The sequence below is a fragment of the Sparassis crispa genome, assembly GCF_003851025.1.
Source record: "Sparassis crispa DNA, contig_000018F, whole genome shotgun sequence".
In the NCBI taxonomy this organism is placed as follows: domain Eukaryota; kingdom Fungi; phylum Basidiomycota; class Agaricomycetes; order Polyporales; family Sparassidaceae; genus Sparassis; species Sparassis crispa.
Window position 1 is genome coordinate 309290 of NW_020939765.1, and position 11865 is coordinate 321154.

The 11865-nt window shown below is 48.7% G+C and overlaps 4 protein-coding genes across 4 annotated transcripts; all 4 read left to right on the plus strand.

Annotated features, from left to right (window-relative positions):
- Positions 1–91: 91 nt before the first annotated feature.
- Positions 92–1886, plus strand: SCP_1900980 (hypothetical protein; the record flags this gene model as incomplete). The annotated part of the gene is made up of 8 exons (XM_027765361.1): positions 92–226; positions 279–409; positions 465–561; positions 1220–1474; positions 1529–1569; positions 1639–1651; positions 1710–1795; positions 1853–1886. The coding sequence occupies 8 exons, from the start codon at positions 92–94 to the stop codon at positions 1884–1886; spliced, it is 792 nt and encodes a 263-aa protein (XP_027621162.1).
- A 2772-nt stretch (positions 1887–4658) lies between these two features.
- Positions 4659–6835, plus strand: SCP_1900990 (Multifunctional cytochrome P450 monooxygenase af510; the record flags this gene model as incomplete). Its single annotated transcript, XM_027765362.1, has 13 exons — positions 4659–4845; positions 4911–5040; positions 5091–5279; positions 5334–5479; positions 5530–5648; positions 5703–5820; positions 5878–5891; positions 5940–6106; positions 6163–6185; positions 6239–6320; positions 6374–6496; positions 6556–6702; positions 6757–6835. 13 exons carry the CDS (start codon positions 4659–4661, stop codon positions 6833–6835), a joined length of 1524 nt encoding a protein of 507 aa, XP_027621163.1.
- A 337-nt stretch (positions 6836–7172) lies between these two features.
- Positions 7173–8735, plus strand: SCP_1901000 (hypothetical protein; the record flags this gene model as incomplete). The annotated part of the gene is made up of 6 exons (XM_027765363.1): positions 7173–7368; positions 7423–8005; positions 8064–8107; positions 8164–8246; positions 8304–8621; positions 8682–8735. 6 exons carry the CDS (start codon positions 7173–7175, stop codon positions 8733–8735), a joined length of 1278 nt encoding a protein of 425 aa, XP_027621164.1.
- Positions 8736–10065: 1330 nt separating this feature from the next.
- On the plus strand, positions 10066–11565 carry SCP_1901010 (hypothetical protein; the record flags this gene model as incomplete). Its single annotated transcript, XM_027765364.1, has 3 exons — positions 10066–10179; positions 10232–11084; positions 11150–11565. 3 exons carry the CDS (start codon positions 10066–10068, stop codon positions 11563–11565), a joined length of 1383 nt encoding a protein of 460 aa, XP_027621165.1.
- Positions 11566–11865: the final 300 nt, after the last annotated feature.

The following is an 11865-nucleotide window of genomic DNA, read 5'->3' on the forward strand; positions in this document are numbered from 1 at the left end:
AGCAGATTGGGAGGTGTGTCGCTAGATTCTCTTTGTGTAGTTGGTGCAGCCAGTGAATAGTGGCGCCTCACAGAATTACGTCCAGACCAAGATGAATGAAGAAATCGACAAATCAGCTGCTGGTTTCCGACACTGTGACGGCTTCAGGCATCTCGCGAGCGATCAATTTTTGCAACTCGAACTGGCACCATTACTCAACAGGATCATCTCACCTCCTCTGCGCCCAGTAAGTCGATTCTGCCCAGGATTCTCTTCATGTCGCTGACAAAGATATCCAGGTCAACGGTCAGGTCATCCGCCCACACGAGTGGGCGATACTGAGCCGGCTGATTGATATCATGGTAGCTCTGGAGCTTCGCTTCATGCAAGAGAACGCAGAAGACCGCCAGCTCGTCTACAGACTGGACCCGTGAGTCATCTTCCGCAATTTCTCGCATGGAGCCATGACAGACTGCTATTCGCAGCCCGATAGACGTGTTCGTGTTCGTCACCTATGACGGCGAACGAGCTACTGACATCTCCGTCTTGCATTATGCTTTCAGACACTTGGTTGTGGCAGAGGTGCGTCGGTGCGATATGCCGCAGTGCACCTTTACTGATGGAGTTTCTGTAGATTGATGCACAGCTCGCCTCGCGACAACTGGACATAATCGAGAATAAACCGAGTAAAGCAGATTTATTCAGCAGATGAAAGTACGTTACGATCGTATGTTGCGCGTATTGGTGATCACCGAGTTACATTATTTCCTCAGGCCGAAGGCGTCTGAGAAGAGGTCGAAGCAGAGGGCGACGGCCAATTAGTAGGCCGAGAATATGGGTCTAACTTTGTCGCGAACAAGCGAGCAAGGAAGAATGACGCAGAACCTGCAGAGAAGGCGAGTTGTCGGTATATTGCTGGCCCGTCCGTATATTGACGGTCACATCGTAAGTCACAACTGACTTCTTCGGATGACCTATTATACCGAAGACTAGCAACGAGTCTCAGAACTCAAGTACTCCCGTAGCGAAATACCAAGTCAAGTATTTATCTACGTCAATCCTCTGATCTCCCTGGACGAAAGTCGATGCAGCGTTGGTGGACTAGGCTATCGCAAACGGTGGTGTGGAGGTCATTGAAACCCTGCCATCTGGTATGTGTTCTTCTCGAAATACGTCGCGCTCTCCTAAGAGGCTGTAGGTCTCTTTCCATCTGTGGATGCTCTGCGCTCACATTGCTCAGGCTGTTGGTCCGGAGCTGTCCCTCGGCACGCGGCTTCTCACCACGGACGTGTTCAATATGGCCGAGGGCTGTGCAAACCTGAGCAGCGTTGTGAACGACGTCCTTTCTTTCGCGAGCCCGTACGTTATGGCCGAGGGCTGTGCAAACCTGAGCAGCGTTGTGAACGACGTCCTTTCTTTCGCGAGCCCGTACGTCGTCGTCCATACCGAGTGCACGACAAGCGTCACCCCGGGGTGGCGGAATTCGCTCTGGCATGTAAGCGCTCTGCCGTCTGTTTGTATGCTCGTAAGTATGCTCACGTTCCTGCAGCTGTTGATCAAGGCCTTGTTCGGCTTCAATAGCACTCTCAGGTAGTGGACGGAGATGTATGTAACCGTGAGCGAGTATATCAACACCTTCCGCGCGATCACACCGGATAGCGGCGCGTATTTCGTGAGTGCGCCCACCTCCACCCATGGCTGGCCTTGACGCCGCCACCGGGCTCCTGCAGAACGAGGGCGGTGTGTACGAGCCCAATCATACATACTCGTACTGGGGCGACAGTTACCTGCGCCTGCTCTCTATCACGCAGCAATAGTAGGCGTCCGACACCCGCCTTCATGTGTCATGCTAACTATGCTGACTGTGTCACAGTGACCCCCAGGGCCTTCTCTATTGTTGGCAATAAGGTACGTGCCTACCTGTTGTGATTGTGGTGAGGGTTTGCGGGACCTGATGCGATGCATGTTATGGAATGGTGAGATGGACTCTCTCTACCAGTGCTACCAAGCTGAAGGATGCCATTACCAGCCAGGTTGCCACTGGGGATTACTCAGGGCTAATAACCTGGTGTACACTCTATATACTACATTGCAGTGTTAGTCATTTTGATGTACTATTCTATTAGTACGTATCACTCTAGTATACTACTTAGCACTACATGCCACTATAATATACTGTAATGGACTGCACATTGCTCCAGTATACTAATTAGCATGATACACTTCTATATTACACTACATAGTACAACTCATCACTGTGTTGTACTCCATAGTGCAAACATTACTGCATTGAACTGTACAGTACTATGTCTCACCACATTATGCTATATGTTACTATATATCACTATAATGCATTGAAATCTCATTGCGTTAAAATCTCATTAACTTTAATTTTAAACTGTGTTTATTCTTACTTTTTCAAATTACTTTCAAATAAACCTGCAGTAAACCAACTTGATCTGTGTTAATTATACACAAGATGTTTGAAATTATATCGTAAAATTGTTTAAAATAGATTTTAAGTATATTTTAACTAAATTTTGCATAATGCTCCAGTTTATATATATATATTTTTCTTAGATCATTGTATACAAACTATAATGATTAGTTTTAATAACTTTATTGTATATGAAGAAGACTTGACATCATACATCTGACAGATATTATAAAGACAGAATCCAGTAATGTTTGACTTTATAACATGGTTTATATGAAACTCATTTATAATAAGTGTAGACTAATCAGTGTCAGATATTAGAGAACTTTGAGAAATCTACTTGAAACAATATTTGAATGAAATTTTAGATCTGTCTATAATAATTTCAGTATAATAAGCCATCATTCATGATAAAGTTATTTTTAACATGTTTGAAATAAGTGACACTGCTTACACAAATCAAGCTCACTCTATTCTAAGAATAGTATTACAATAATTGAACCAGTTTACAAGAAAATGTGACCAGTATATTTGAGTAAATATGAAGTAATCAGTGTCAGACATCGGAGCACTTTTCAAAATCTATTTGAGACAGTATTTGAAAGATATTTTGGATATGCTCTCCAATAATCTCAGTATAATAAGCCACCACTTATTATAAAGTTGTTTTTAATATGTTTCAAATATGTGATACTACTTACACAAATCAAATTCACTCTATTTTAAGGATAACCTTACAATAATTGGACCAGATTACAGGAAAATGCACCCAGTGCCGGGTTTTGGCATGTCCTGGCATGTCCAGTTGCCTGATATGGTAGGCAACTTATTTCCAAGGGAAAAACCGTGAGAATGTTTTGTTCTTTTCTCACTTTTTTCTTGAGGTTTTTCCTCTGAAAATATATTATTGATTTCCATGCTTTTTGCCAGGTTATTTCCAATGGATAAAAGTGGTAATGCTTCCTGTGATCTACGCTGAGCTTCCGAGCCTTCCCCATCAGGAAAATCCCATTTTTACTTTGGCTCGCTTTGTTCCCTTTTTGGACTTATCCAAGGAAACAAACCCGATAAGTACCGAGGTACAAGCTCCAAAAGGAGCAATCAAGCCGGAATAAGTGGTAAAAAGGGGCAAAATCAAATTGGGATTTTCCTGATGGGATATCAGTCGAAGCTCGCGGACTCTCCCCGCGCCACAGCCTCATCCGCGTACGTATAGCTGAGATTGAGCTACCCCGGTCTTTGGCAGCAGGGTGGGCAAAAACCTTGTCCTCTACTGTTAAACAGAGAGACTTTAGCTGCGCCAGTTTCACAGCATTCATTCTGCGACTGCAATTTCGCCGCGCTAGCGCTTAGCGCTGGAGTTTCGCCCACGACACTACAGTATGTAACGTGCCATTTGGAGCGCGAGGCCTGAACGCGGTTCCACACTTTCCTTCGAATCCAAGCCAAGTGACCGTCAGCTTTGAGTCTTGCCGTAATGATAGCTATGATCTTTGTGCAGCCTGATTCACGGTGACGGTCACTCGAGTTTACACGCTATATCCATCAATTAACTGCCCTCCATCCCTGGAGATAAGTCCATACCTGTAGCATGGCATGGCAACAACCAGGTTCGCCCCAGATTGCCGCCTGGGTATTGTGTCACACTGTATGGCTAGTCTGCAGGTATGTCCACATTTATTTCCGAACATATGTACCTCTCATAAGTCACTCTGTTGTAAGTTAGCATATCCGTCTGATCTGTCCTGCGACCAAGTGCCGCTTATCGCCCATTTCCCATAGCTGTCATTTTGGGCTCGATAATGGCCTGAATCGCATCCTCCGTTCCAAGCCCATCACAAACCATGACGCCACAGTTGGTGGCTCTATATCCATAAGGGAACCTTTAGTGTTGTCTGCTCCCCAGCCACCGTACGACTACGGTTGATATGCATTGCTGAAGTCTACTTTGGCGACACGGGATAAGGTGGCTGCAGCTGAGGGCTACGGAGAAATACTGTAAATTACCCGGCTTCCAGGTAATATACAGAGAAGCAAACGCTAGAAGCAAACGCTAGCCCAGCGCCCTTTCTCTAGCATTTCAAAGTACTTACGGTATCGCGGGCTGCGCTATCCAAGGCAACGTAGCATCACCGCGTCCTTTTCACCATCTCAATTGTGAACTTTAGGTGATTGATTCGCGCTTATCGATGCACAGGACTACATAAGGCCGACTGAAACGACTTTCCCCTCATATCGAGCCATGGTCTCTGCCATGATCTATGCGGTCTGTGCTTGTGCAGTAGTAGCGCTGATTTTTTTAAAGGGCGGGCGGAGACGAGCTTCGCCTCTCCCACCTGGCCCTGCAGCGCATCCCATTATAGGACATCTTCTCAAGTTTGATCCCGCCCACCAGTATGAGTTATTCCGGAGATGGGCGAATGACTACGGTGAGCTGCGTCATCTATATGCGCGTTGCCATGTGTAGGTGATACTAAATTCAATCTCGCTGTAGGAGATCTATTTCATCTCCGGATTCTGGGACAAACCATGATTATCGTGAATTCCTTGAATGTTGCTACTGAACTCATGGAGAAGCGAAGCTCCAACTACAGTGATCGGCCTGATTGCACAACCATTGAAATGTGAGTGTGTTCGGCCTATACATAGTTATGGTATTCAAAGTGTGTGTAAGGATGGGTTACGAAATGAACCTCGTGCTACTGCGATACGGCCCGAAATGGAGGAAGCTCAGGAGGATGTTCCAAGAGTACCTGAACAGTAGAATGTCTCCTGTGTATCAAGCAACTCAACTCAGAGAAGCGCACGTCGTGCTCAACAAATTGCTGGTGGCACCCACCGAGATTCGTTCCGCAACTCACAGGTTAGTCACGTCCCTGCGGCTGCATTTTCCAGCAAATGAACATTTCAACTGTAGGTTTGCCTTAGCCACCGCCTTGGAGGTTGCTTATGGAATTCGCATATTATCTGATGATGACGTCAACATCGAGCTCGCTGAGGCTGCCATTGGCGGTGTGGAAGAAGCTACGGCAGGAGTCTCGCTGATAGACATGTTTCCCTTCCGTATGTCCTACATATGCCTATTAATGAAACAAATCTGACCTTTATGCAAGTGAAAGATGTGCCGCATTGGTTGCCGGGATGCTCATTTTTAACCACCGTACCTCGTTACTGGCGTCCAGCGACTCGAAGGATGATCGAAGTGCCGTTCAATAACGTGCGGAGACAAATGGTCAGCTTCCGCTGTCCTCTGGATGGACATGCTCATACTCATATGGTTTTACAGGCTGCTGGGGTTGCGCCGCCATCGTTCGCGGCTTCCCTCTTGGAACGTCTCGATGTCAACAATGTCGGCGTGGAAGACCTCAAAGATATTGAAGGTGCTGCTTCAACTGTCCATTCAGGCAAGTTCTCGCATTTTTTCTCGTGGTAATTGTTAATACTATAACGAATTGATGTAGCCGGGACTGAGACGGTTAGACTTGAGGGTTTGCGCATCGTTACGAGACTGATTACTCTCCAGACATGGTCATCTTTGCAACTTTTCTTCCTTGCGATGATGTTATTCCCAGAGGCGCAACGTAAGGCTCAAGAAGAGATCGCCAGAGTTGTTGGTGTCAATCGACTCCCGGACTTCAGTGACCGTGAAGCGTTGCCCTATCTGGAGTGTGTACTGCAGGAGACGAGCAGGTGTGTTATACCTGAATTCCTGTGTCGGACTTGTGTTGAGACGATGGGCTCCTCAGATGGCATCCAGCCGTACCTTTGGGTTAGCTAGATCCGAGCTCTAACACTCTCAGCTTCTAAAGATGTTATTGCTAGGTATACCTCATCGAAGTCTCCACGACGACGTCTACAACGGGATGTTCATCCCAAAGGGTTCGTTCATCATTCCCCACGTTACGTGAGTGTCTATGCTTAGAGTCTTCTTTCCGTTCTCTTCTGATGACATCCTAGTGCAATGAGTCGGGATGCGAAGGTATACAAGAACGCCGATGACTTCTATCCGGAGCGATTCCTTCCTGCGCCCGCCGGCTACGGCGAGCCACACCTGAGCGCCGCCTTTGGGTTTGGCAGGCGGTGGGTTGCTAACACTCTTCGTGCCTCAGTGGAATAGCACGCTTGATACCTGTCTGTAGGATCTGCCCTGGCAGACACCTTGCCGGCAACAGCACATGGATCGTAGCAGCGACAGTGCTCGCCGCCTTCACTATCAACAAACCAATCGGGAAAGACGGCCAGGTGATCGAACAGAAGATAGAGTTCCTGACGGGAGGACAGACAAGGTGTGTCGCGGTGTAGCTGCGTCGGTGCCACTCGAATCTGATCGTCTGCTTCAGCCCTCCGAAGCCTTTTGAATGCGTCGTTCGGTCGCGGTCAGATAAGATGGTGGAGGTGATCATGCAGTTGTCTGATTGACTTGGAGCATGACGAAGATAAGCAAAAGGCCTGTGCAGTATTTGAGCGGTTCAACCTTTCGAGTGCATGCTTCCGTTGACTACCAAGCCCCAACGGTGGGGGGCAGTTTGTTTGTATTGTATACGTAGCACAAGAATCACTGACGCGGCATATAGAACTTCTGTCGCCTTTTAGCGATATTTGTGATGTGACGCGCTGGCATTTTACAAGATCGGGTTAGAACTATGTCAGTGTCGTTTTGCATGTAACCGGTAGTCACAGTGGTCCCTCTGTCACCATCACTATATAATGCAAAAGCTCACCATCACCAGTTCAAACCCGATTTAGTGAAATCGGAATGTTGACCAGCATGAATCACGTCAGTCTGGACATCGACATTCTCTTCATGATCATCTCTCTGCTTTCGACAAAAGATGCCCTTGCTCTTTCCCTCACAAGTCGAGAAGTTCATTTGTTTGCGAAACAGCACGCACTCTCGTCAGTCAAGTTGACGTCTCCAAAGCAACTTAGCAAGTTCTGCGACTCGATGCTCGGTGGGGCTCCAAGTTGCTGGAATTGGTTGCGGAAGCTTGATGTTGCCATGTTAGCATTTGGCGTGAACGACGAAATCAGAATTGCCACCCGTGGCCTCTTTTCGGATGTTCCTCGTCTCGCGGAGTTAATCATGCATGCATCCCACCTTGAGTTCTTTTCTATCCACTGTGTTGAATGGCTACTACTGCATGGATCCCCCATTGGAGACGCTATTGCTTCGCTTCCCAACCTCGAGGAGTTGGAGCTGCATCAGGCAGATTCTCAAGCCCTGGATATGGTGAGAATGCTGCAAAGCGGGCTCCGTAAACTCGTCCTATACCACAGTGAATATGATCAATTCACTCCGCCTCAAATCCTTCCGTTCATCCTCCCTTTTCGAAACCTGCAAGTCCTGCGATTATCCGAATCTTGCCGATTTGAAGAGTTTGACATTCCATGGGATGAGCAATGGCAATGGCCAGCCGTCCGCGATCTTCAGTTGATCCAGAGTCAACTGTCGATGGCCCAATTCGTACGTGCTTTCCCCTGTGTCCGGAAACTCAGCCTCTGGGGAGTAGGTTACAACGAGGAGCCGGAGACGCAGTGCTGGGACAGCTTGGATTACGTCTACATCGGATGTGGTTTGCAGAGCAATGAGTGGAGGATATCCTGTCCTGTTCATTCGTTGGAATTCGAAAGATACTCCCTGAAGCAGATTCGCATGGTCAGCACCGTGCGAGATACCACACCCTGCATATTGTCAGTGACAATCAGATGGTCCTTGGACTCTAAGTTTTGGAATTCATTGATGACAGCTGGTGCCGCAAGACTCAGATATCTCGATCTCACTCTCGACTTGACGCGTCGAAAGCGTGGAACGCATCTCGCACAGTGGCTGGTGAGATTCTCTCACTCTGGAGAACATCTACATGATTTGACACCAACACTGAAACAGGAAAAGATACCTCCGATACTGAACAAGCTCGCCATAATTTGTATTCGAGTGTGCATCGCTTCCCGGAACAACAAGCCAGTCCTCTCCAGAGCTGCCATCACTGTTCGTTGGCGCTTGCGCCTTGCTACTTGTATCCACTCCCTGCGCTACATCGCTATCGCCCGCAAGATCGGTGGTGTGCCGTGCATGGCGGAGGAATCGTCGTGGTCGCGTGTCTCAGGGCCCGCGCAGGAGCGTCGTCTCCAGGCACTCCCAACGCATGTGGGCGTGCGCGTCCATGCGTACTTACACGCCGGTGACATGGACTCGCTTGATAGGGTACGTGGTGTGGTTTGTCCGTTGATACCAGCACACTCACGTTCGTTATTCCTATTGCAGAAACACTTCCCTTACCCTCGGAGACAGTATGCGTCAACGAGGAGTGAAATGTAAATTGACACATTTGACACAGGCGGCAACGTGTCGACGCCGACTCGATGCAGTCGTATCGAGTCGGTAATTAGCCCAGTTCGCTGGCTCCTTTGAGTGTTGCCTACACAGATGGAGGTAGACGCCGTGGGCTGCATTAGGTAATGTCGGTTCATGGTGTCATGCATCCGGACTGACTTACCTGGATAGCAGCTGTGTCCCCATCCGTCCCATCTGAATGGAACCCGATGTGCGGCACCAAGGCCTCGTCGCGTGGCTCCGCCTGCGGTCGAAAATTGGGATTTCGACCCGAGAACGGCCTGCCGCACACAGCCATGGCACCTGCCTTTGCTGCCGTCTCTCCTCCCGCGCGTCCAGCGACAAGGCCTACGCCCTTGATGTCCCCGCCGACAAAACTTGATATTCAGGCATCCGGTGACCGGCCTCACGCTGTCGATAACGCACGCGTGCCTCCGCTTTCGTATCCTCTCTGTCCGTCTGCTATCTGCGGCCGAAATTCGATATTCGGACAGCCCGCGAGAGACATCCGGGCGTGTGTGTCCACACAAAGTCTGTCATCGCGGCTCCGCAGAGGACATTCGATGCAATCTCGATTTCTATGAGCGGAGAAGACACAATAAAATCACGAAATTACCGGTCATGTCTCAGCTCCACTGCAGGTCAGAACCCCGCCTGCGAAAAAGTCTCTTGATGTACCGTCCTAGTCTATCCAGTCTGCGTTGGTGCGCAAAGAAACCCAGTGAAAGCTGGAAATCAGGAATGGCGGCGATACTTGTGACTTGCACAGCGCCCCCACCTCATCTTTTTCATCTCTTCTACGGTTTTGGCTGTCGCTACGGAACTTTTGAAACTATGTGGTTCTCGAGGTGCGTGCTCATGTGGCTGGACCCACAAGTCCCATCGCGACCAAATACCACTGTAACAATTAAGCGGGTTGACAAACGTACCCTATCAGTGCTCTCAAATAATCCTGTCCTTTTGTTTTTCCATTCCGCGGAAGGCCTCGGTGGAGACAGTGTTGTCAGTTCCCTGGCCCTTGTTGTCCTTTTTTTTAACCGAATCACATAAAAGTAAGTTGTTGCGCCGAAAGTCGACCTTCAAGCACCCGTTTCACCTGTAGTCCACCACTGCGTACAACATTCTGCGACGTAATTCTGCTTTTCGGCTGCTGCAAAACCAACCTCAAGCTCTCTGATACCGCGCCGAATTTGAAGACAGATTCTCATAAGTATCCTGTGAGTAACTCTTTTGCATGCAAAGTGAAGCCAGGCGAAGCTGAAGGATACATGAAAAAGGCACACATCTGGTGAATCGAAATTGGATAGGATTTGAGATGTGTGCCATCTTTCGAGGCCTACGTCGCGTCGTAGACTTGGCACCGTGGTGTGTCCAAAAGTGTCTGGAGCTTGTTTACTTGCTTCAAATCGATAGAGATTATGAATATACGGTGATTCGTTCAGCGGCTTTCTATCCCTCGTAATACTGACACTGCCCGATAGTCACTCTCGACGATGATACCCCACGCCCCGACATTTCCTCCGGAGCTATGTGACATGGTGATTGATTACTTGTATGATAACGAATCCGCCCTCGAAGCATGCTCTCTCGTCTGCCGTGCATGGCTCCAATCAACCCGCTATCATTTATTCCACACAGTTCGCACGAGAGAAAGCATCGAGGGTCGCGGAGCCTCTAACTTGTCGCGCATATTAAGCAAGCGTCACGCGAAGGGTATTCTGCCAAATATCCATGAATTGCGCATTTTGGCGTCGGATAGCGCGGCCAGAACGGAGCTCAGGCCCCCCATTTATTCCCCCAAGGTCTCCACGCAGGACGTGGTTCGACTCATCTCGCAATTGCCTCGCCTCCAGACAGTGGAGATTTGTGGAGTGGTATTGGATGGCAGATACTGCAATCGGGGGAAATCAGTAACTCCTATCAGCTTGGACACACTGCGCTTAGACAGAATTTGCTGCAGGAACAATCTGGTGGACGACCTTCTCAGCATACTACGCCCTTTTTCTGACATCCAACATCTGGAAGTGAAGACCATAAAGTCCTCATACTGGTACTTGGAGGAGAGCGAAACGCGTGTAGAAGAAACGCTCAACAAGGTCTCTCAGGTCCTCCCACCCCATCTGCGAGTCCAGACGTTGGTTGTGCGGAACTGCACTTTGGGCTGCTTGCTCTTATGCGATATCATGCGCAAGACACCTTCCGTCCAGACGCTACAAAGGCTGGATCTGCGCATTGAGTGCTTGGGAGACATCACCGCACTCGGAGCATTGATCAAAGCGACCGGCGCGAATTTCCGCACTTTGTGTCTTGACATATCCTCCCTTAATTGGTCAGGTGAGTTCATTGGAGATTGGGTTTAGCTCTGTTTTTGTCAGGAATGCCGACTATTCTTTTTGCAGCTGATGTGTTTGATTGGAAGAAACTGAATCTCACAGATTGCCCATCTCTCGAAGCCATTCACGGGATGTACGTTGGACCGAAATTTTTTCACAATACATCAACTTCATACCTCAATTTACTCTGCACCGTGAACCCCAGCTCGCTTTCGCTGCTCACCTTCCGCTTCCGTGTCAATAACAGCCTCTCTGATCTGAAGGCGGTGGATTGGAAACGAATGGAGATGGTGCTAAGCAGGTTCCGAAAGCTGGAGATGGTCGGCTTGTGCGTTCAGGACAATCGGATCCCGCCTCAGAACGAGATGGTGGAATGTTGGCAACTGCTGAAACGACTGCTCCCCGGGCGGGGGCAGAGGGGAGTACTGAACTTCCAGTACAGTTCTCCTGTCGTTGCGACAGATCATTGGGTCCCTTTGTAGGTGGTCACTGACATCTCAAGCCCAGTGATTCTCAGTCTTTCTAGTACGCACAACACCTTATCTTATGTTCTAGTGGTACGATGTGTTCCTCTTTTCCCTCGATTCTCTTTGAGTAGAAATCTGTCCCTGATTATGCTGATATATGTGTACCGTGACATGCTATACTAGCATATTATCGAACCCAGCTGAATTGGGCTTAACTTGCAGCCGCCTGAGCGGCCTGAGCTGGCTTCTCGTGCAAACTGTTCTTCCAGTGCGGCGTCGATGTCCCGTGCGATGCCACCTCTGGCTGCCTGTGCT